Source organism: Sus scrofa, chromosome 13, assembly GCF_000003025.6.
Source record: "Sus scrofa isolate TJ Tabasco breed Duroc chromosome 13, Sscrofa11.1, whole genome shotgun sequence".
Taxonomy (NCBI): Eukaryota; Metazoa; Chordata; class Mammalia; order Artiodactyla; family Suidae; genus Sus; species Sus scrofa.
Window position 1 is genome coordinate 44,979,412 of NC_010455.5, and position 25,915 is coordinate 45,005,326.

The following is a 25,915-nucleotide window of genomic DNA, read 5'->3' on the forward strand; positions in this document are numbered from 1 at the left end:
AAAGCTCAGAGAAGCTGAGTTATTTTCCAAGGTCACTTGCCTCTAAGTAGAGGAAGTATCCAAACACTTGTCTTCTCAAGTGTCAAGCTTTTAATCATTATACTAGGAATTACTTTGATTGCTAAGCCACATGAAGCTTAAGACTTTACAGATAATTAACTTGGGCTGGAATTTTTCTTTTTGTCTCTGTAAATAATTTGACTTTCTTTGAGCTGGAATTTAACTTCCAAATTAATTTAAAATAATTTTAAATAATTTTAAAATGCTGTCTAGACTTCCAGCTCTATCAAAATAAATATTCTTGTTGTGATATGTCTTGACAGCTGCATTCCTTGAAGAAATTATATGACAAAAAATGTCTTTCTAAACCTCAAATTTTGAAGACAAAAAAAAACTCATGCTATTTGTTTGAAAGGATGAGTTATATGGAGCAGTAAGCTCTCTATCTAAAAAAAAAAAATGTACTACAAAGCTTCAAGGAGACAATAAAGTTTAAAAGAACCTGTTATCTTCATTTTATTTATTGCTTTTTAAAAAAAGCTAACACTGAGCTGCATATTGATATACAAGATAAACCAGTTCTTGGTATATTTCAACTTGTCTGCAAGTCAGTTACTTTGGTTACAGCTCCGAGTACATGTTCTCCATGAAGAATAAAAGATATATTCACATAAATCATTTCCTCAGCCTATAATGTTTGTATCAGTGAAGATGAAGTAGATGCTGGCCTTGGAAAGAAAAGTGCTTAGAACAGGATCTCAGCAGATTTCTGTCCTTTGATGAACTGAAGGTTGCTGTCTCAGTCATAAGCCTTATGGAAGCTGGAAGCCGTATGGCTCAGGCGTCTCAAGGTGTGCATTTCAATCCCAGATCAGCCATTGATTGACTCCATTGGAAGTCTTGAGCTCCTTATTTAATCTCTCCTGGTCTTGATCTTACACCTGATGAATGAGAAGGGGGTGGATAATAAGGCAGTGGTTTCCCACACTGGCTATGTGTCAAAAAAAAAAAAAAAAAAGCTTAAAAGATACACATCCTCAGGCCCAACTCCAGATCTGCTGCATCAGAATTCCTGGCTATGTGGCTCTGGAGAATATTATATTAAACCAGTTCATTTGCTTATTCTTGTATATCCATTTACTGCACACCAGGCACTGTGCTTGGTGAAACTAGCAGACTGCTGATTTCTTTTTGTTTTTTCTTTTTACAGTTGCAGGTGCAGCCTATGGAAATTCCCAAGCCAGGGGTTGAATTGGAGCTTCAGCTGAGGCCTGTGCCACAGCCACGGTAATGGAAGATCCAAGATTCTAGAAGAACTTCATCGCCATGTTTAGTGGTCAGCTGGCTGTTGGCTGGGCAATGAGAATGACTAAACATGGGTTTTTCCATATTATGCATCAGGCTGCCAGCACGATTCACGTGCTTACTTGAAAAACTTCCAAAAAAGAGAGTGAAAACTTTCAAGATAACTTGAGACAGGCTGGGAACAGGCAAAACTTCATTTCTGCCACATTCTATGGGCCAGAGTAAGTTATAGGTGAGGCCAGATTCAAGCAGTGCAGAAATGAACTCTATTTCTTACCTAATAAGAGCTATAAAGTCACATTGAATGAGTGTGGATAAAAGAAATAGAGCATTGCTTTTTTGCGATCGATATACCACGTATAGGAGTAAGAACTGGACAACATAACTTAAAAATGCCAAGAACTCATGTGTTGACAAGTTAGAGCTTTGGGTTTCTTTTTTTTTTTTTTTTTTTTTTCTTTTACTTCACATTTTTTTCACATAGGTAGCTATTACGTTGTTGATGGAATCAACAATGATTGAAAGCTAAAACACAGTAAGGGGAGCCACAGTGAGAAAAAGATCAACAACTTCATTATTCACTGTACTGAGAGAGTTGTATCCATAACTTGCATATCACAGATCAATTAATGTAGCTTTCTGTTCTCTAATGCATGCAGGTGAGTAACAATTGAAAGATTCTGAAATTGCCAAAGCCCAATAGTTCTCTAAGATATATCCAATGGCCTTGGATCTCAAGTGGAATTAGCCATGAGAGATCCAATTATTCTTACCACTTCTGCATACTCTGCAAATTACTTGGGCTCTCCCTATCTCAGGACTATAAACACTTTAGCAATCTCTGGAACCCTCAGGGAACAATTCTTTCTTAATAGCCATGATTTGTGATCACTGAAGTTTTGTCCATTTAAGAACCAAAGTTTTAGTCCTTTTTAAAAACCTACAACTATTTTGTATAGAAGTCGTTCTTTAAAAGTAAAAGCTGTTCATGTCCTTGTGTTTTAAAATAGAGTTGATAAAAACCATTTTAGCATAACATAGTTTTTTAAAATATTGTTCTTTGCCGTAGTGCAGTGACATCTTCAGAGCTTTGTGAAGCAAAGTAAGGTTTCTTTGCCATTACATAAAATATTCTGAGAATATTATTCTTTCAAGTTCTCATTTATGCCCTTTTTATTGTTTATGTGCTCTCTCTTGCTCCCATGGGCTCTAAGTATGCCTGCCTCTGACAGTTTGTTCCATTTTACTTGGCTTTTTCTGCTAAGCTGTCATCTTAGAAAACCAACTTTATTAAGATTATTTGTAGAATAAGAGTAATTATGCTCCACGTAAGGACCAGGAAGCCTCTAATCTGAGTAAGGGGCATAACCTTTAGTGTACCTTTGGTGACATGTCATTTGACTGCTTATTTTCTTGGTCTTGCCTCTGTCCAAGGAAAGACAAGAGCCAGATTTGGGGATCCAAAGCACCTCATCGAGTGTCAAGGAGGTAAAGATATTAGTGACCTGAATGAATAAATAAAATACAGTCTAGACAGGCTCACTGTGCTTAGGACATAAAGCATTCCATAACCCTATTTTGCCAAAGGTTAGTTTGTCAAATTACAGACTTTTTCAAAGCATTAGCTTATTTTTACATTGTAATTCAAGGTTTAAGGTGAGTTTGCTCATTTATTCCAGACATTCATTACTCCTGCTCTGAAGATGTGCATGCATGCTAACATGTACACAAACACACACACACACACAATGATAGAGGTAGAAACCCTGTCCTTGTGGAAAGTATATTCTTGTTTGGATGGTAGAAATATAAGCACATAATTGTGAACTCTTAAGAGAGATACCATAACTGAGACATTATCAGCCACTGTGGAAGAAGAGACAGTGGAAGCAGAAAAAGACTCCCTGTATGGATCTCTCTGTCCCTATAAAGTATGGTTGATAATATCCAACTAACAGGTTTATTTTAAGGGTTTATAATAACCCTAAGTAAGGATATATAAATTCAAAACTTATTATATAAAGAATTATATATAAGGTGAAACTTGGATTCGAATCTTGACATCGTCATATGAGCTAGGTTTTTGCTTAGCCCCACATTTTTTTTTTTTTTTCTGGAGAATGGGGCTAAGGCCTACCTTCTGGTTTGGTGTAGGAAGAATTAAATAAAAGAACCCAAGTAAAATGCCCTACATAGTGCCTGGAACAGAGTAAGTGCTCCACAGATGTCAGCTTTTTTCTCTTTTTCTTCTTCACTGAAAGGGTGGTAAGTGAGCTGGGTTTTGAAGGATGAGTAGGAATTCACATACCAAACCAAATAACAGATCTTCCAAAGGGAAAGAGGATTTTCAACAAAGAAAATGTGGATATTTGCTTTCAGAAGTGGAGGGTGATTTGTGAAGTTGTTGCCCTTCCCTGCCAAGCCAACAGTGCTTCCCTGTTTCTTTCTCTGTCTTCAGTAAAGCTAGTTCACTGACTTAGTGGGTTCGTCAGCTCACCTGTACCACCTTACTAGTATAATATTATTTGAGCTCTCGTTACATTCTAAGAGTGTTGGGACTTTATGAAGGACAGAGAGGAAAATGCCAGAAATCCATAATACTGAATGAACGAATAGAATTTTGAAATTGTATGAAGAGGAACAAAATACCCCTTCCACAGTCATATCCTCATGGTCTGAAGGTAAATCATAGACAAGAAACTTGAAATCCCTTTATTTAGAAGTAGTCTGTTCATCTATTTAATAGACATCTATTGAGCACCTATCATTTGCAAAATGTTGGATTGAAAGGGAGAGCAAACATGACAATGGCTAACTGTGAGTCAGATGGAAGGAAACAAGGACCTTAAATGAAAAAACACAAACTGAATTGGATGGTATGGCAATTGGGTTGGTCTTTGAAGGGCATGTAGGGCTGTAGTTATGTGAGAGGAAGAGTGAAGGCATTTTATTGGAGGGAACAGCACAAGTAAAGGGGAGAGGTATTAAAGCAAATTGCTCAAAAGAGAAGCTTGGTTTGTTCTATAAATCACCAAGCCCCTTAAAAATCAAATAAACACAAAGAAAATATCACACAGGAGACACAGAGCTAGAACCAACATAGTCTTTCCCTGGTACCCTCCTAAAAATGTCTTAGTTTCCTGCTTCGCTTTTTTTTCTTTTCCTGCTGATGACTTGGGCCTTTCAAAGGTGCCTATAAACTGTGTAGCAGTCACTGCCAAGGCCTTGCTGTATCCCTGAGCTCTCACTGCTCCAACACAGGTCCTTGGCATCCTGCAGGGACCCAACTTCTCAGCCTGGGGGCCTTAGCCCCTCCCATGGGATGGGCAGGGATTGGAGGAAAACTGGGCCAGCTTCCTGCCCCTCACGATGACCTGCTCATTAATGCATTCTTCACTAGCTTCCTTCACTTCCCTGACTCAACCCTCCCCTGCCTTTCCTGGAATCATCTTCCAAATAAATGCTTTGCACTTAGAGCATTGTCTCAAGAGGAACCTTGCTTTAAGGGCAGCCAAAGACAGCACGTCAGGCTGGTTTGAGGCAAGAGAGCAGAATCTAGGCTGATTCTGTGGCATGGTTCAAGGAGCATTTCTTTTGGTTGGGAACTCTGATTTTTTTAAGTTATGTTTTCAGGAGGATGAAATGAGTTAATTCACATGAAGCATTCATGCAAGGGCTGAGCACATAAACACCCACTGTGGTCATCGCCGTTATTATCTTTATATTGGTTCCCCCTCTTATCTTTGGGGGTGAGAGCATGCTTACTAAGAGAGGAAAACTAGACATGTAGAGGTGGGCATGAGGGCTCATTAATTCCCCTCCCACCCCCATGGTACAGATTCCAGAAGACAGCCGTTCCTTCTTGAGGTGAGAGACCTCTTCCTCCTGAGAGCCTTGGTTGAATGTCGATCTCACCTTATGGGACAAGTCTCATGGCTGGGTTGACTCTAATTTAATCCAAGCTGTAGCCTAGTCCACTGTGCAGGGATTGCTAACACCTATCAAATGCCCACTAGGAAGAAGGAGGCGAGGACTCTCCCAGCTTAAGACTGAAGAGGTCTGAGTTTGGAGCTGGTAATTCATGTTTATTCTGAGCTGCTCAGGTGATCCAGGTGCACAGCCAGGTTTGAGAACTGTACTTCTCAGTGGCCTTGGTCCCCAGGATTCACATCAAAGACCTTGTGGTGTCCTAACAGAAAGGGGAGGACATTTTCTTTCCAAAGAGAATATAAGGCTGACTGCTCTTACACCACTCCAGCTAATGTGAGAACAAGTTGTGTTTCTAGTCCCTTACAGGCAATTTCTGTGCCCACACTTCCATAGAGATGGGAGGAAAAGGGCTGCTCTTAGACTTGAGATAAGTGACATTCTGGAAATATCAGAATGTCCTGTTCTTCAGCTTCACTCTCTTAATTTGTATCATTTAACAACTTGGGGATGGTTTACAAAGGAACTAACATTTTAAGGGAGACATTGGTAAAGCATTCTATTTTAAAAATAGATGCACAGCTGAAGAGGAAAACTGGTTTCTCTCTGAGTGAATGCACAAGGCATGTTGAACCATTCTAAGCAGGCCCCGCAATAATAAATAGTCAACTAGTCTAGAAAGAGCGGTTGTATTTTATGTTTATGGAAGCAGACACTGAGCACAGATACCAACAGGAACTCAGGAACTCTGTTGAGGGCTCTAAATTTCAGTTCTCAGAGTACCTTCACCAAAGATATCTCATGCTGGTATCATTGCTGCCCTGTGAGATTGGCCAGGGCTGTGGCATCTTTTTTGGTAGGCTTGAGTCCAAGGATTTGAGGAAGATATAAATTAACAATGCAGGAAGTATCCCCAGAGAGGAGGGATATTCTTGGTTTATAAAATTGTAAGAGACTTTATTGGCCAAATGGATTGGCCAACACACACTTAATTTGCTTTAAGTCAAATGGCCAAATCTTATATCATAGGAATCCAGAGGTACCTCCAGTGTAAGACATGCTCAGGCCAAAAAAAGTTATTTTCTCAAAGATTTCGAAGCCCTTAAATTCAAATAACACCCCAGATCTCATTGACAAATCCCGTTCTCCCGTTGCATCACATCGTAACTTAAGACCGGGGTCAGGATGGGAAGGAGGTAACAGAGTAAGGGAAATTGTTTCAAATGGATCCTAACCCAGTAAATCATGGCTGGTGTCCTTGGAACTTCATAAGCACACTCATATGTGACAGATTCAATGTTTTGTAAACTACTGGGGACCTCATTGTCTTTCCTATCAACACCCTGTTTTATGAAGAGCTGTAACTGGTTGTGAGTTTTGGAGGCGTGTTTGTTTTAACAGGGGGATTTGAACTCAGTTTGTTGGGAAGGAAAGAAAGGCCAGAAAGCTGTTCTGTAAGCATTTGACTCTTAATTCTGTCTTGCCTTAAGTGTTAGAGAGGAGAGAAAGTGCATGACACTTGGGTCGTTATCATTACCGTCAGGCTGCTTTCCTGTGTTTCTGTTATCACTCAGCATTATTGTTCCCATTTTACAGGTGAAGAAATTGCAGCTTAGAGAGGCTAAAAGGGCCCTACAAGGGTACACAGTGGGCTGTGACCCCCTTCATCAGTAAAGAAGTCACAGAGCTCATCATCTAATTGACTAGTCATTTCTCAGTGTACTGGACATCATTATGGAAAATGGTCCCCATGTTTTACTTCCCTCCCTCTTACTACGTTACCAACAAGATTCATGTGAAAAAAAAAAAAAAATGGACCTCAGCGATTCTTTCTCATACAAAGTCTTAATCCTTAATCATAGCAACAACTGTTCATCTTGTGGTTCCACACCAGGCTTTGAGAAATATGTATCAAACCTGTAAGCCTTCGCTTTGTTGATGGAGCTCTCTCTGTTATAAAAAAAAAACGATAGGAGGAAAACAGAGAGCTAGGTCCTTGCTCTTTCTCATTAGAATTATGAGTATGGACTTAAGAAAATGTCTTTATTTTCTCTTCTTGATTTAGCAAAGATGTATTGAGTACCTATTATATGCAAAGCAGTATTGGGTGCTCTGCAAAATTAACAAGAAGAATGATTCTACTGTCCAGCAGTTTAGGGTGAAACCACTGCTAACCACTAATACCAGAACAGTGGGTGTTATCACCAGAATGTATGCCTTTGAACAGCATCATCACTCTTGTTTTCCAGTAAGTATAAGCTCAGTCACAGAGGGGATGGGCGGCTGCCCTCCCTGGATATCTATTCTAAAACTGCACACATTAGCAAGGCTGGTAAAGAGATTTGCAACCAGGACTTTTGAGTCAGACAACCTAGGTTCAAACCCTAGCACTAACACTTTTTAGCTTTACAGATTTGGGCAAGTTACTGAATTGCACTAAACAATAGCTTCCTCATTTGTAAAATGAAAACACATTCTAGATCACAGGGTTGAATGATAATCACATGAGTTAGTACATGAACCGAGCTAAAGCTAATACCCAGAATAAGTATTAGCATCATTCTTTGCATCACAAAGACAATTGCAAGGAATGACACTTGCCAAATTCCTCCATTGCATCAGTGGTTCTCCATGCTGTCTTGGCTTCAGAGGTAAAACTTTTTGTTCTTGTATAACCATGCACAGAAGCCTGGGGTATAGAAGAGCAAACACCATCTTCCCCACCTCCACATATTTACTTTTATAATTAAGATGTGCATCATAGTAATTCAGCACTATTCATTGAGTTACTAAACAAATACATGTTGAGCACTGTTTATACAACAAGCTCTGGTATGTTCCAGGCTTACACAGGTAAATCCTAATGATCCTAAGTACCTTTCGGGCAGGGATCTCACTTTTCTTTTTCACCACTGTATCCACGAACTTCGCACATGCCTTCACATAGCATTTGCTCCATAAACAATTGTTGAACTGAAACTTTTAGACTAAGAAGTGAGTGTCCTTTCATTTTGGATGTATAACAAAGTTCTCATGGATTTGGGCACTGTTCTTCCCTGGCAAACATATGAGCCCCAAGTAGGCTTTAGCTATGATATAAACCCGGAGTTACCTTCTCTCCAGAGTTAAGGTCTTTCTGGGATATCGAGGGAGTTTCTAAAGGTATTCAGTCCCACCATTGACTTCAGGTATTTAATTAGAGCAGGAAATAAAGCAGACGTTACCCAGCTTATAGTAATTCTGGAGGTATGGCCTGAGACCCAGGAGATTAAGGATGGATCTCAGGGGATCCCTAGACTGCCCTCCACGACATGTCAGAAGGAAGCCAATTCTTTAGAGACCTGATCTGAAGACTCAGTAAATCGACCCAGGTAACATAACTATTCAGAAATGCCAACACTCAAGGCCATTTCCAACGAACACTCACTTACTTTAAGCCATGTGCCTCGGCATTCCCATTGTGGCTTAGCTGGTTAAGAACCCAACATAGTGTCCATGAGGAGGCACACTCAATCCATGGCCTTACTCAGTGGGTAAAGGCTCCAGTGTTGTCACAAGCTGGCACATGTAGGTCACAGATGAGGCTTGGATCTGATGTTACTGTGGCTGTGGTGTAGGCTTAAGCTGAAGCTATGATTTGACCTCTAACCTCGGAATGTCCATATGCCACAGATGTGGCCACGAAAAGAAAAAATAAAATAAAATAAAATAAAATAAAATAAAATAAAATAAGCCATGTGCCTCAATGACATTCCTGTAACTCCTGAAACTCTGCTAAATCTTTTTGAACAGGGCATGGGCTGTCCTTTCCTTTCCAAAATGTGACAGGCTTTTCCCTCTAGAGGAGAAATGAAAGAGCTGTGCATCATCTCCCTAAAGCAAATAGGAGCTGGCAAGGGGTTTTATTATCAAGATTATAGCTGTCCCCATATTGTTATATGCCCTGTGTCCTTACACTCTGCATGCAAGTAGTTTACAAAGACCCAACAGCATAGAGTAAGCAACAGAACTGGAACTCAGATCCATCTGTTTGTGTAATCATGTTCCAGGTAGGAAAGAGCACACTCAAACTGGGTGATTAAAGGGAGTTGTGTTTAAAGGGGGAGGGGGCTTATTGAAAAGGAGAAGGTAGCACTTAAGTAGAGCAAAAAGGAATAGTGTGCACATGCAGCACCTTGAGGCTAGTAACTGAGAAGAGCTGTTACCACCCTGGGCCTGAAGGGTCAAGTGCGGGTAGGAAGGGGAAAGGAGAGACAAAGAGACAGGAGAGACAGTGTGCAGCAATAACAGTTTCACTGCCCTGGTGGTCTCTGATAGGGGGATGGAACCACCTCAGGAACCCATCAGGAGGGACCGAGAGAGTAAGTACCAGATTTCAATCTCCTCTCACCCTCTGACCTCCTGGCATCACTTCCTATTGGCTGCCCCTCCACTTGGAAGCCTCAGGGAGAGGGAGCTCGTGGATATGGTCCAGTTAGGTCAGCCTGGGACACAGAGCGGGTGGGAAGGGAATCTGGAGAGACAACTGTGTCCCTGAAGTACAGCATCTACCTGAAAGGTCATGCACTTAACCATACTTACTCTGCCCCCAAATCCTTCTGTCCTTCCACTTTTAGCAGATCATCTTTGCTTAGCTGCGTCTGTGCCAGGTTCTTTGCTTTAGAGAATTCAGAGATGAATAAGGTGTGGCCCTGCTCCTAAAGAGCTTAAACTCATGGTCTTCAGAGAATGTGTCAAACATTTTTCACTCGCTGGTTTTTGTTTTATAAATGTTTTTATTATTTATATTGAAGTATACTAGATTTACAGCCATTCAGGTATATAGCAAAGTGCTTCAGTGTATGTATACATAAATATATATATATAATCGTATTCAGATTATTTTCAATTATAGGTTATTACAGGATATTGAATATAGTTCCTTGTGCTATACAGTAGCTTCTTGGTGGTGACCTATTTTATATATAGTAGTGCATGTCTGTTAATCCCAAATTCCTAATTATCTCTCCCTTGATGACCATAAGTTTGTTTTCTTTGTCTGCTCCACTTGCCACTTTCACTATCATTTTTTCTCCTTTTTCCTCCCCCAGTGGGGCTACGTTTGCACCGAGACATCCACACATTCCTCAAAGCTTGTGCCATTACATTTCTTAGCTTCTCTTGTTTCCACAGACTTTTCCTCTGTGCTCAGCTTCTGTTTGCCAGCCTTGAACTCTACTGAGGAATGCTAATAACCTACTAAATGTTCAAATGCTATTGATATTATTTTATCTCATTAGGTCTTTGCAAATTAAAAGAGAGTTAGAGAAAAACACTCTCCTTCAAGAGCAAGAAAAAAAAACAAAATGTCTAGAAAGTTCTGCTAGTTCTCACCCTAGCTACCTGTCTGATGTGGACAGGTAGCTAGTTCTCACCCTAGCTACCTGTCCACATCAGAATAAATTGCATTTTACTCCTGCTAGGAGTTGTTTGCAGTCAAAGTAAGGAAGACATGATTAAAGATTTCAGGGTTGTTCCATAAGTAGATTGAATGTAAGTGCTCTCGTTACTATAGCATGAAAGAGTTGAAATTGCTTGGGAAGCAAAATGGAAGAACCTTAGCCTTGGTCATTTATTAGTATGGCCAGAGTAACGTTCTTGTCTTTGATTACCTCCCTCTCCCTCCAGCAAAGGAGAGATCCTCATGGTGCTGGAATTTTCCTTTCAGTGTTTGCTAAATGCTTAGAAAGCTAGACCTCCCACTGTCCAAACCTGCAGCAGACAGGCCTGGAAGGACCCCTTATGAGAAGCCAGATGTTTAGAAACAGAAGCTGTAAGGGCAAGGCACTGTTGCTTTTACCAGGAGGTGTGTCCACCAGGGGAGACCAGCTTGTTAGTTTAGGGAGAAAAAAGATTCATTTGAAGTTGTCTGAAGGCTGTGCTCAGTTGAAAGATTCGAGCTGAAGACCTGACCATATTGGAAATTAGCATTGCTAATGATGTTTTTAGAGAATCACAGATTATTTTAATCTATTTAACCTTCTCTATAAATACCCAACATAGAGAACATTGTACTATTTTTAATAATCTAATAATGGGTGGATGTTATTTTTTAAGACAATAGTGACAATGCTAATATTTTTTTTCAAACAAGAGCCATCAAACAATGGCATATGGCTTTAATTTTGTCAGTTCCAGTGGCATGTTAGAGAGTGGTAGCCAACTGTCTGAACTGTCTGATAGAGGAAGATAAGGACAGTCTAAATGGCTGGCTGAGATTCATTGAAGGATTGAAGGAGACGTTGACTCAAAGGTTCATTCAAGAAATATTTCGTGGGAGACAGGATTAAGATGGCAGAATAGAAGGACTGGAGCTCAACTTCTCTCCAAAAAAAAACAAAATTCACAACTAAAGACTGAGCAATCTCCACCCAAATGGACCGGAAACCCATACCCTACTCCAGAAGAAAAAGAGGAGGCCACATCCACAGGTAGGAGGGGTGATTTCATGATATAAACAACCCCATACCTCCCGGGTGGGAAGCTCCACAGACTGAAAACTAACTGGTTCACAGAGACTCACCTACAGGAGTGAGAGTTCTGAGCCCCACATCAAACCCTCACATGCTGGGATCTGTCACTGGGAGAAAGAGCCCCTGGAGCATCTGGCACTGAAGGCCAGGGGGGCTTGTGCGCAGGAGCCCCACAGGACTGGGGGAAACAGACACCCCATTCTTAAAAGGCACATGGACTTTCACGTGCACTAGGTCCCAGGGCAGAGCGAGGTCTCCACAGGAACCTAGGTCAAACCTGACTGCAGTTCTTGGAGGATATCATGGGAAAACAGGGGTGAATGTGGCTTGTTGTGAGGCAAGGACATTGAAGGTAAAGCTCTCTGGAAATATTCAGCAGCTGCCTTTCTCTGGAGGTGGCCATTTTGGGAAAATCTGGCCCCACCTGTCAGTCAGTGCTGAGAAGCCCCAGGGCAAACAACAATCCAGGTGGGGTCAAGCAAACAACAATCTAGGTGGGGTCACAGCCCCACCCAGCAGTAAACAGGCTACCTAAAGAGCCTCAGGCACACAGCAGCCCCTAATCCCATCCAGAGACTAAGCCCCACCCACCAGAGGGATTAGAATCAGCTCCACCTACCAGTGGGCAGGCATCAGCCCCTCCCATCAGGAAGCCTACAGCAAGCCCCCCATACCGACTTCAGCCACAAGGGGGGCAGACACCAGAAGTAAGAGAGGCTACAGCTCTATTATCTATAAAAAGGTCACCACACCAAAAACCTATAAAAATGAAAAGACAGAGAACTATAACTCAGATGAGGGAGAAAGGAAAAACCCCAGGAAATCAGCTAAGCAATGAGGAGATTCTCAGCCTCCAGGAAAAAGACTTTAGACTGTTGATGCTGAAGATGATGTAAGACATTGGAAATAAACTGGAGGCAAAGATGGATAACTTACAGGAAACACTGACCAAAGAGATACAAGATATGAAACTTAAACAAGAAGAGATGCAAAATACAGTAACTGAAATAAAAAACTTACTGGAAGCAGAATACAGGAGGCAGAAGAACGAATAAGCGAATAAGCGAGGTGGAGGACAGATTAGAAGAAATTATGGATGCAGAACAGAAAAGAGAAAAAAGATTGAAAAAATGAAAAGAGTCTCAGGCAACTCTGAGACAATGTTAAACGCAACAACATTCGTATTATAGGGGTGCCAGAAGGAGGAGAGAGAGAGAAGGGGACAGAAAAAATATTCCAAGAGATAATAGCTGAAAATTTCCCTAACATGGGAAAGGAACCACTCACTCAAATCCAGGAGGCACAACGAGTACCACATAAAATAAACCCAAGGAGAAACACACCGAGACACATAATAATCAAACTGACCAAAATTAAAGACAAAAATAAAATCTTGAAAGCAGCTAGGGAAAAGAAACAAGTAACATACAAGGCAACCCCAATAAGGTTATTGGCAGATTTTTCAGCAGAAACTCTGCAGGCCAGAAGGGAGTGGCATGATATACTTAACATGATGAAAGGAAAAAACCTCCAACCAAGAATACTCTACCCAGCAAGGCTCTCATTCAGATTTGAAGGAGAAATCAAAACCTTCACAGATAAGCAAAAGCTGAGAGAATTCAGCAACACTAAACCAGCCTTACAACAAATACTAAAGGAACTTCTCTAGGCAGAAAAGACAAGACAGCAACAGGAAACAAAAATTCCGCAAATGACAAGGCTCACCAGTAAAGGTATATATACAGTAAAGATACGAAATCATCCATGCACAATTATACCACCAAAATCAGAAATCATGAGAAGAGGTGGGTACAAATGCGGGACACCAGAGATGAACTTGCAATTAAGAGAACAACAACTTAAAACAATCTCACATACATATAGACTCTTATATCAAAACTTCAGAATAACTGCAAACCAAAAATCTACAATTGATACGCAAACAAGGAATCTCTGGAGAGGAAATACATCTCATCGTAAATAAGTGCATAATCCACCATGAAGGAGGTCATTTGACATCATTCTTGGAATGCTGAAGTCTTCTTAGATCTGATTCTGATTTCCTCTCCATCAAAGAACTTATGATAATTATAATTAAATAATGCCACTATACAATTAAATAATACAGTTCTACAATTGTATTATTAATAACCATTTCTCTCCATGGTACAGTGTAAAGTCTATAATGTCTTGTTTATCACATCACCTAGAATGGTGTAATGCCTTTATTGTAGAATCAATGAGATGGAACAAATTGTGAGGACATATTTATATAGTTACACTGTTTTTTAACCAACTTATGCATTTTATATTTTACTTATTTTCAGAGGGTGTATTATTTTTGTTATGCTTACCAGTTGTTATTCTTTTTACTATGCTATATAAAATATTTAATGGTATATAAGGCTTTTTTCTTTGTAAATTTTAGTTGCATAATATAACAATTTAATATAATGCTAATTTTTAAAGAAAAATTGAAATGTAATAGATAAAGTTAAGTAGTAAAGATGAAAGCCATAAAATTGGGATAAAGTATAGAATAAATTTCCTATTTGTCTCAGCATATTTTCCATTCCACTTCTCCAGTGGGAATCACTTAATCTGTTTCTTAAGATTCATGTTATAATAATCTGTGTGAATGTAATTGTGTATAAATGTATGTATTTTATTCTGTAAAAAAATAAAAAAAAAAATAAATGGCTGGCTGACAAAACTATTTGCTCTCCAAGGACAAATGTACATTCAAGTATCCAAATATCCAAATATTGCTGTGGGCCTAGATGAACTGAACTCTGGCAACCCAGCTTCTATAAAACATCTGATCAGTATGGTTTACAGAAGAAGCTTTCCACTATCTTTGACATGGCCTCCACTGAAATAAACATGATACAGAAATCCACAACCTTTCAAGAAGATTCCCCAAAAGAGGAGATATAGTCTGTCTGCATTAATATGAATGAATCAGTCACCTTTGTTCACCTGCACTGTGTTCCAAGACCCAGCTCCCTTGAGAAGCTGGTTTCTTGGCCTCTTTCTCAAGCCTAATTTATTCTTTGTTGATTGATTCATGAGACATTATTGAGCATCTACTATGTGCCAAGTCTTCTCTTAAACACTGAGGATGTGGTATTACAGAAAACAAACAGACTTCCTACTTTCCCAGACGTTTTCTCCTAGTGAAAGATGGTAATCAATAATTAAATAAACAAATAAATAAGCAAGAATTAATTGGGTTAGAAGAAGTACCAAAAACCCCGTATCTCTCTCCCACGTGCACATACACACACCACCACCAGCACCACCACCACAACAGCAAAATAAAGGGTAATGTGAAAGAGAGTGGGGAGAGAGGGTGTCTTAGGTCTGGTAGTCAGGGAAGAAGGACACTCTCAAGAGTGGACAGTAGAGCTAAGGATCCAATGACAAAGGAACAGAGTAGGCAAAGATCTGTGGAAAGACTGTTCTAGGCAGAAGAAATAGCAAGTGCCGAGGTATACAAGACTATGGCTGAGGAGTAGGGAGGGAGAGAGTGGGAATGAGATAAAAATAAAAGGGCAGATGGGAGCCAGGGCAGAGAAGACTTTGAAATCATGGTAAAGGTTGGAGTTTTAGGAGTTCCTCTCATAGCTCAGTGGTTGATGAACCTGACTAGTATCCATGAAGATGCGGGTTCGATCCCTGGCCTTGCTCATTGGGTCAAGGATCCGTCATTGCCATGAGCTGTGATGTACGTTGCAGATGAGGCTTGGATTCTGCGTTGCTGTGCTTGTGGTGTAGGCCAGCAGCTGTAGCTCTGATTCCACCCCTGGCCTGCGAACCTCCATATGTCACAAGTGTGGCCCTAAAAAGAAGAAAGAAAGAAAAAAAAAAAGTTGGAGTTTTACTTGAAGCCTACTGGACAATGATTGAAATATTTTTCTTGAATGAGAGTTACGATCTCATTTATACTCTGAGTAGCTCAATCTAGATAACAGGTTTCTCAAGATAAGAGGAAAAGCAAGGAGATCTCTTGGGGGTCTCACAGTGGTCCAGGTGAGAGATGAGGGGAGGAGGACAGTAGAATGCTAATGCCTTATCTGAAACGAAGCAGGAAACAGGAACAGCTTACCCCAACAGGAGAGCAGAATCAAACCAACAGTCTTAGAACATTATCTAGTCAAAGTTGCCCCCAAAAGCTCTTTGGGAATCATTCAGTGGAAACTATTCAATTTAAACATGAGAAAACCTAGAGTTCCCTGGTGGTGCAGTGGGTTAAGAACCCAGCGTTGTCACCACTGTGGTTCATGTCGCTGTGGTGGCACAGGTTTGATCCCTGGCCCTGGAATTTCCACATGCCTGAGGCAAGACCAAAAATTTAAAAATAAAAAAGGTAAATACAAAAAAACCTAAACATGGATAAATGAAGGGACATGCTCAGCCTCACCGAGCAAACCACTCACAATCCCAAGAATGAGCCTCACATTGCCTATCTTCCAGGGGGCTGAATATGGTCAAGTCCACCCAGAAAGAAGCCAAGCCTGGGTGGCTAGTAGACCCCTGTCTACACCTGGGGTTCCCAGTCTCTGTGGTATGAATCTGAGGACTGGGAGGAGCAGTGGAGTTATTTCAGAGTTCATGTAGCCATATATGGATTGTACACACCCTTTGGCTGAATAAATAAAAGTGTAAATGCTGCCATGTGGCATCGAGAACAGAGAGGTTAACAGCTTGATGCCTGGCATCCAGCTAAGTTGAAATCTGGGCTGCGCCAGTTATTGACTGTGTGCCTTGGATAAGTTACTTAACTCTTTGGGTCTTGGTTCCCTCTTTGGTTAACTGGAATGAAGATTGTAACTCTTTGCAGTTTTGTGAGGTCCACATAGGATAACACACTTGTACAAAAAAGAACAAAAATCTTAGCATAGTACATGACACAAGCAGATACTTCAAGACATGATTGCCTTGGAAGACAAAACTTCTTTGCTTTCAGTAAAAACAGGGCTCTTAACATTCAAAATGAATGAAAATGCCTCATTTGCCCTCTAAAGATATGCTTAGGTATGGTTCTGCCCCACAGGTGTGTGGCTGGACCCGTGGCCTCTTAAACCCAGCTTTAATGCTATGGGTGCATCTTTCATTCATTTATCCCACAAATGTTTACTGAATGCTAACAGAAATGCCTGGTGGTTCCTAGCCTTTTTTTTTCCTGCTTTGACTGTGTTCATTTGCTTAATTTACTCCCCTGAGTGACTTCTCTCCTTGAAATGCAGTGATTTTTCACTTGGCAGGTGAGAGGTGGCAGAGAGGGGAAGGGATGTGGAAGGATGAGATTCCCATCAGAATTTCAAAGGGGCCACATACAGTTGGAAGCTCCCACCAGTATTCTGGAGCATTCTGTGTGAGAGGCAGGCACATGGCAGGAAGAGGAGAGAGGGGGCTGGAGGATGCTGAGCCCCGATCACATGTGCTTTGAAAGCACTGCCTTAGCTGTTTGTAATGTGTTCCTCTCCAGTCCACCAACAGCTCTGTGAGGAGTTATTATGCCCATTTCACAGAGGACACACTGAGGCTTGGAGACTTTGTGGTACTCCCCGCATCACATGACAAGTCAGTGGAACCCAGGTTGCTTGACAACTCATCAGGCTTGGTTTATTTGGTCCCCCAGGCTCCTCGAGTTGTTGCTGTGTGTTTAGAGAGGGAAGAAAAGAAAGAAGGAGCTGGTGACGCGGATGCTTGGTGCGGTGGTGCCAGTGCTGGTGTGTGTGCAGGAGAGAGAAAGGGAGAGGGACCTAGAGAAAGACTCAGGACAGATTCTGAATTAATAATGACCAAGATAAAGCCTGGCCAGCCCAGGGGAGTATCAGTCAGGCCATCACCAACCACATGAAAGATAAAGCAGAGACGCCAGGGCCAACCTCACACGCTTCCTGTACTGAGTGGAATCCTGAAATGAGGAGCAAAGAGGGGAAGAAGCTTGTGGATTTCTTCCTCCTTTGCTGTGCTGTTGCCCTCTGAGGGAAGGGGCCTTCAGGAAGCCAGTGTGGGGAGAGCCTCTAACCCATGGGCAGCCTCTCCATGAATCCCGTCCCAATCCCACAAAACATGTTGCCTCAGGATGTTTTCAGCCCTTGGAACTCGTCCGCTCATCTCCCTCCTGCAAAGGCCTGTTTGTAGATAAAGCAGACCCAGGTCTTATGGAAACCTCTGTCATCTTTTTGATTTTCAGATTTGGCCGGGGAGACTTGAAGTCACACTCCTGGGACAAATAATCTACCAAGTCCTCATTCTTCCCTTCCCCAGTTGCCAGAGCTTGAAAAGCCCGTCTCCCGGCACCACCACCTTAATGATTATTTATGGATGGTGTGTGGCTTTCCCAAGTGGGAATCAGGCATAACATCCATGCATTTCCATAAAAATGAGGGCCATTTTTTAAACAAACATATACATATGTCCTTAATCTATGCAAATCTATTCACAAGGATTTTATAAATCCACCGCTTCCCACCCTCACCCTGGACACAGAAGATCCCAGCTCCTTTTTCTTTCCCATTTTGTTTTTAAGCACAGGGTTGAGAGAGGAGGGGGCTTGTGGAGTCAAGGGGGAAATGGTTCTCCCTGGGTGGTGCAGCCAGCTTTGCGCAAAGCCAGCGGTCCTGCACTTGCAGTTGGGAGCAAAGAGCCAAGTGTGGGATGGTAACCACCTCCCGCAAAGCAGTCAGCCTCTCACCAGAGGGAAGTATCAGGTTGCTGTACTTCGGCTGTGGGTTGTCACTGTCTAATAATATGACCGTCTTGCCATCTCTCTGCAAATAAGGCAGAAGCTGCTACCTGATTGGTATAACATCTCACTTACCCTCCTCATTGATTTTCTTGTTCTCCTCCTTTGCTTCATAAAAAGAGGGACCAGTGGCTGGTGCTGTGGACAGAGACGCTTGGTTTTTAGTATGAGACAGCCTCTGTTTTCTTTCAGGAGAGGGAAGTTGGATTATCAATTCTTTTGTAAATGTGTATGGTGATATTTGCTCCGGTAAGTTTATATCTCTCTTGATTTACAGCTCTGTGTGTGTGTGTGTGTGTGTGTGTGTGTGTGTGTGTGTGTGTGTGTTTTCATAGACACATTTAGGCTGTACAGTCACTTATCTTTCCAAATACCATTTTTTGAGATATTTGGTGATAACGTCTTTTTTTTTTTTTTTTCACTTTCCTTGCTTGTATTCATATGTTTCAGCCGAAGAGCTGTGCTGTGTGATAGTGTGTCACTTACCGTAGTTGTTGAAGGATGTGCCAGGTTTCTTTGAACAGAGTAAGGAAACTATTTAAGCGAACTTATATTTGGCTTCATAAAAATGTAATGTCATTCTGCCTCCCACCAGGAGTGTTTAATATCTTAAGTATATTCATTGTGCCATAACCTGCATACCATTTTAATTAAAGTTTCTTCCTCGGCATCAGACCAAGAATTTCTTAAACTCTAGAAATAGGTACTAAATACTGTATACTGTGCCAAAAGGGGTGTGCTAATTTCATGAGGTCTGTAAATCAAGGTAGGATGGATAAGATGAGTTTCCTCTAAGATCAGGTTCATGCGTCTTTAAAAGAACTGAATCTAGGGAAAGTATTTAGATCATTAAAGTAAATCTCCAGCATTCCATGAAAAGATATAATCACAAGTGGCTGTTGCTTCCCTTCTCTCTTTCTTTCCACTGTGTATTTGTGCCACCATCTGTCAGATGCCCAGCCCTGGCTGTTGTGTTTCTATATCTGAAGCTGATCAAGAGAAAAGTTGCTGTTATTAAATTCCAACTAGTGTAAAACCACGATCTGCTTATCACTGCTAATAATGATTTTTAAAAGCATTACCTGGTTAACTGCTTTGTTTTTATTTTTTTCCGGAGAGTGTTAGAGGGTCTGAATTCTTTACTGTTAATTCAAGAGTCTGAGAGAAAGTTTATTAATATAATTATCCTAGTCAGAAATGATAAGGTGATTAAGTAATTTCTCTAATAGAAACAAACTGAGGCTTTCATCTCCTCTTTTTGTTACACCATCAACAAATCTGTATAGTCTTTTTCATGATGAAAAAGAGGATATTTTTATAATGAAGGTTAAAGGCACTGTTGACTAAGAAGCAAGAGGAGATCTGGTTATATATTTTCTGGAGATTTTGAAAGTAAAGTTGGGAAGGTCATGTATGCCTAGACCTCTTAGGCATAGAATCTTTTTCAGAAAAGCAATGATTCAGATCCTGAAGTGGTCTGGGGCATCTCATGGGAATACAGTGTCTAGGAATCTAGGGATGTGGTCCTCATGTCTGTTTCTTTGGGGAATTCTGCCCCTCGCACCCTTTGCAAGATGGAATGAAACTTCTCATTCAGAGAAACAGAATTTTGAATCCTGGTTAATCTAGTTTAGCCTCAAAAAGTTCTATTTCAACAAACCCATCTGAGCTCACGTTGCCTCTTATGGTCCCAATAAGCATGTACCTAATAACGGCCTTCGATGCCATAAACCCTCACTGGAACCAAGTGATCCCTAGTTGATGGTTTCTTGAAGAAAAAAAAAAAAAAACAAAAAACTTTTATCCTTGGGCCGTTGGCATTTACTGCCAAGTAAACTCAACAGCTCTGATCATTCATCTCTGTCTCACCCACACTCACTCCCCCAACATCCCTTAATATTTTTGTCTCCTTTCTCTTTACCTGGCTGTTGTAACAGGATATATACAAAGTTTTTAGTTCTAAATGGAGTTTATCATCCTCTCAAGCTGTTTAGTAATATAAATTAATGAAAATGTGAGAGGGGAGTGGACCCCTGCTGGTGAAACATCTGTCTTTTCCTCCAGGTTGCCAGTTTGCAAAACTGTTAGGGCTCCAAGCATGCTTGCATGCACAGATGTCCTAAGGGTGATGGGGCACCTGTATCTTGAAGAGGTCAAGACCTTTTGTGTGACTTAGGATTAGTGTGCCTGGTCTTAAAAGCATCACTTTGGAAAAGTCCAGAGTGCCATAGCCAAAAAAACCGCTGTAACCTTTTCCAAGAAATAAAAACCTGTGCCATGTTGGGGAGAGTAACAAAGAAAATTTTTATTTCACCATGAGACTGTTTAATCTTTTTAGCAAGATGAAGAATGCATTTAGTGAGTATCTACTGTATGCCTGGCACTATGCTAAGCATTTTACATGGTTCATTTCCTTCCATCTTCACAAACACCCCAGGAGACAGATAACATGACCTCCCTGTTTCACAGATAAGAAAACAGAGACAGAGGGCAAGTGTGTGATTTGTTTGAGGCAACACAGTGATGATGATGAAGCTCAGAGCCAGGCTAGCTCATTCCAGAGTCAAGCTCTTCACTTCTCCCCTCAGCCAGGATCTCACATCATCAGTACAATCTACAAACAACTCCAAGGCTGCAGTGATCTACAGGGGCTTCCAATAACACACCATATTTCATGAGTGCTTTTCCCCTCCTGAAGCTGCATAGGACCCTTCTTCGCAGACTGTGCTTTTGTGACTCCAAGCTAATTATGCATTTGAAACTAGAGAACAGGTATTATATTTCCACACAACTTGGGCAGCTCAAAAAATGTGGATAAGAGGAAAAGGAGCCAGCCTAGCAAAAACTCTATGCAAAGGTGGCTAAGTTAAAATAGCTTTTTTAATTGAGCAAAAGAAATCCATCCCTTTGAGTTTTAGTCTTTTGAGCCTACAGTCAAAATAAAGATGTGACAATAACACAAATATCCATACTTCAAGGTATCTGGCTTGTCACTGATGCAAAATATAAAAAGCAACTGCTACTGAATTGATGTATTTATGGAGAATTTGTAGAATTCTTACTTTTTTTTTTTTACTCACTCCTAGTATGATTTTCGTACACCCTTTAGACATCTGGAAAGGGCTGAGGTGGTGCTTCAGGTAGAGTATTGCAAAGTGTCTATACCACCTGGGTAATTAAAAAATAAAAACAGCTGCCAATAAGGATGCTGAGAAGCGTGACAAAGTTGAAATTCAGGATCCCCAGATGCATTCTTTTGCACCTGAGCACTGAACTCCCCATTTGAAAGCCATTTAAGCCAATACAATTCAAATAGATCTTTTAGGAGGAAAATGTGACTGACATAGAATCAATGTTTGAAATGTCTTCTCCGCTGGCAGTTTGCAGACTAGAGGCAGGGCCCACCCGTTGCAAGGTGAGTCTGTGAGATGCTGCGTTTCCTTCCCTAAGTGAGAGAGAAAGGATGTTGAGTGATGAAAATGTTATTAGAGGATAGAACCTAGCCGAGGGCATTCTTGCCATATTTCACCCCAAACCAGAGGGATCTAAAACCATGAATGAACCAACAAACAAAAACAACCCATCACAAATCGGGAGCATTAAAAGTCAAGTTTTGAACTATTGACACAAGATTGACTTCTTGGTGTGGTCAGCTGCATCTAATAGCAATAGCTTTTGAGTTCCCTCTGGTGTAGTCAAGAGTTCAAAATGCAACATTCAGTAAGTTAGGTTTCCAGAATGGTCATCTTTTTTTTGTCAGAGGTTGGTAACTTATTGATTCTCTATTACCTCTTTTTCTTGCTCTTGAAAAAAATAATAGTTGGGTGGTTTAATCAGAGAGTATGGTTTTAGAGCCAGTCAGGATAAAGAAATTTAAATCAATCTGCCTTTTCCAACAGCATTTATGAGAATTTTTAAATATATTAATAGTGATCAAATGGGCACTTTTACTTTAATGAAATATGTTGTATTCAGCCCCCATGTTCATCCAATATAGGCATATCCTTTAAAACTAAGCTTAGAGACAATTTTAGAAAGTTTGTAATTCATCAGTTTCCCTCTCTAAGATAGAGCTTTCTTCCTAGAGGTGACCAAATCCAAAATAAATCATAGTACAGATTGTATTTCATCTTACCTGTGTTTCCTTCTGCCTTTTCTTTGGCTGTGGATGTGTGTAATTGAACACGTTGATCCATAAGAGCTTAAAAATGATCTGTTAAGTATGGAGACAGCATCTGGTGTTAAGACAGAATGAGTGTTGGACGAGGCTTGAATTCGTTATCAAACATTGTAAGCTGGTGTACAAACAGTGCTGGTGGTCCTTTTCCATCTTTGTCTAAGAAAATGAAATCAGGGAGGTTGTCAAGCCCAAAAGGAGCACATGAAGGCTTCAATCCTCTAGAAGAGGCTTTAGGTCAGTGATGTGTCTTGAAATGTTTAAAGATTAAGGGTGAGTCGAAAATGGAAACACCTCAGTCTCTCTGCAGACTAATGGATCTGCATAATTAATATATTTTACAGTGATCATTTTTAAACACAGATTTTAGCCAGAAGTCCTAATGGAAAATGGTTCCTGGGCACCTTCAGATGCATTCCACTACACTTTCTGGAAAACTTATTCCCAACACAGGGCATTAATTCACTGTGGAGCTTTGGATTGGCCAATATAATTGGGTAATCATGTCATTTGGGATCCTTTAGGGACTGGCATGTTGGGCTTATTGATGATCCCCATGTGACTTCTTTATCCATGCTTACAAGAATCTTTAAATCCTCCCAAATTACCATGCATTGTCTCCCTCTAGGCTTTCTGGCAATGATATGACAAATATTTTAGGCTTGTTTTATTTCTGGTACAGTATGGCTTTAAGAACATTTGTGCCCAATATAGATTATTACTGCAAGGACTTTTTTTATCTTTCTTTTTTGGTCATCCCACAGCATATGGAGTTCTCAGGCCAGGGATCAGATCCGAGCCACAGTCTCAACCTAAGCTGCAGCTGTGGCATCACTGGATCCTTAACCCACTGTGCTGGACCAGGGATTGAACCTGAGTCCCAGCACTCCCAAGGCACCATTGAACCCATTGCACCACAGCAGGAACTCCTACATGGACTTTTTAAATCACCATATTGACATCCACCTCTGAATGATTAACCTATCTAGCTTTGGAACTCCTTAAGGAAGGAAGATGGATATAATTTGGCATCCCAATTGCCTTCCTGTAAGAATGAATGGTTGACACCAAAAATCTTTTTTTTTATTTGGGAGCAGATTTGAGGGAAAGATTGGAGTGTTAATGTCACCAGGCTATTCTTTCATTCATGCACTATTTAAGGATGCCTGCCATGTGCCAGATACCATTCTGGACGTGGGAGATACCATGATGAACAGATAGACATAATATCTGCACTCTCAGAACTAAATGCCTTCATTTTCCATTTTCTCATCTAAACCTAGTTTCTTTTTCATGGCCCAGGATGTGTCTTTTTAAAAGCATAATTGAACTGTTCTAGTAAGACATTTGCAGGAAATATGTGCTTTTGGTTCTGTCTGTTCATGCTCAGTGAAGGAACGAAAGTGAATCCATTTATTTACTGATGTGATTACTGTCTGGCTGAAATGGAATGGTCTGAAGGGGGGAGCTAGGGGAGGTCTTGCAGGTGTCTTCTAAGCATTATTTATTACTCTCAGGCATCCTTGGATTTGATAGGCTATTCTCATGCTTGCCTGTGCTGGGAACGGACTGAAAGGGAAGAATCTTCAACAGGATATAAAAGTAAAGAAAATAGAAGAATAAACAGAGAGTGTGCCTAGAGGACATAAGATTTTCACTGGCAATATGAATTAGACCTAATTGGCATTATCAGGTTTTCTCTGTGTGTTCATTCAGTCATTCATTTATTCTGCAAATATATTCATAAATATATTTGAATTCAATATATATAGTGTCCACTTCGTGTCAAGTATAGCACTAGGTGCTAGAGCACTTGAATAAGTATGATATATTAGTTTCTAAATTCATCCAACTTCTAGGAAGCCAGGATTTCTTAGCTTGGACACTATGAACATTTTGGTCTAGAAAATTCATTGATGTGGGGGCTGTTTTATACATTGCAGGATGATGCTAAACGCAGCATCCCTGACTTCTACCCACTAGATGTCAGCAGCAAACTGCCCCCCACCCCGACCCCGCCAAGTGGTGAGAACCAGAATTCTCTCCAGACAATGCCAAACATCTCTTCATTAAAATCTTGCAAGAAACTGAGTAATTAGCACCAGCTCTGACTGAGTCTTCCCTGCACATTTTTACTTTTCTACTTTCAGATACTCTGCTGCATGCTTTGCTCCAGGATTTTTGAGTGGTTCTCCCCACATATTCTGTACAACTTGTCTAATAAAGACAAGTAAATCTTCTTTAATTCTTTTTCTTTCTTTCTTTCTTTCTTTTTTTTTTTTTTTCGTCTTTTGTTTTTTGAGGGCCACACTCACGGCATATGGAGGTTCCCAGGCTAGGGTCTAATCAGACCTGCAGCTGCCAGCCTACGCCACAGCCACAGCAATGCCAGATCCAAGCCATGTCTGTGACCTACACCACAGCTCAAGGCAACACCAGATCCTTAACCCACTGAGCGAGGCCAGGGATCGAACTCACAACCTCATGGTTCCTAGTCAGATTTGTTTCCACTGTACCACGATGGCAACTCCTTTATTCTTTCTTTTTTTTTTTTTTTTACTAGTCTGTCCTTTACTTCTCCTTAACACTTTACCAGGTTCACTTTCCCTACAGAGCCTCATTAGATTCCAGCAATCAACAAATGAGGTGATACTAAAATATAACCTTTTAAGAGATGAATCAATGGAAGTTTAGAATCCTTATTTGCCTACCTTCTTGCAACTAATAATGGATAGGACCTAAATTCACACTCATGTGTCCTGACTAAAAATATCTGATGTTCTTCTATAGTATTATAAACTTTAATGAGAAAACAAAAATATGTTTAAAGCACACTCTCTCTTGGAGACTGTTTTGGAAATAATGGCAGTGTAGCAGTGTCTGGAGGTCCACAGGCTTGACTCCTTACTCAATATTTTTAACCAGGTTGTTTTGAGCTCTTAGGGTTTCCTCAGTAGTTCAGGGAACGTGGACCCATATATCAAAAGAGCCACAGGAAGCCTTCAAGATGGGTAGAGTGGATAGGGCATGGCTTATGAAGTTTAGATGCACCTACGGTATGAGTCAGCGTGCCAGCAGGAAAAGATAACTTCCTCACACCATCGGACCATTTCCTGGTGACGGTGAAACATTAAAACTTAATTTTGTTAAGTTATGAAACTGAGATCCCAAAAGGTGAGTTGTATTTCTCCAGGCCTCATGGTGAATTCCATACAGAAGGATAAGAGCAGGGCTCAG

The 25,915-nt window shown here is 40.7% G+C and overlaps 1 protein-coding gene across 5 annotated transcripts in view; it reads left to right on the top strand.

Annotated features, from left to right (window-relative positions):
* Window positions 1–25,915, top strand: part of SYNPR (synaptoporin) — a 323,587-nt gene that overhangs the window by 138,188 nt on the left and 159,484 nt on the right. The window contains exon 1 of one of the 5 annotated variants that reach the window (XM_021069170.1): window positions 18,368–18,750. The exons of 3 other annotated variants lie outside the window; for them this stretch is intronic. In XM_021069170.1, coding sequence (XP_020924829.1) covers window positions 18,727–18,750 — 24 coding nt within the window. In that variant the 5' untranslated portion in view covers window positions 18,368–18,726. Of the gene's footprint in view, window positions 1–18,367; window positions 18,751–25,915 lie in introns of those variants that run through there. One more of the 5 variants, XM_021069172.1, reaches the window with a different exon arrangement.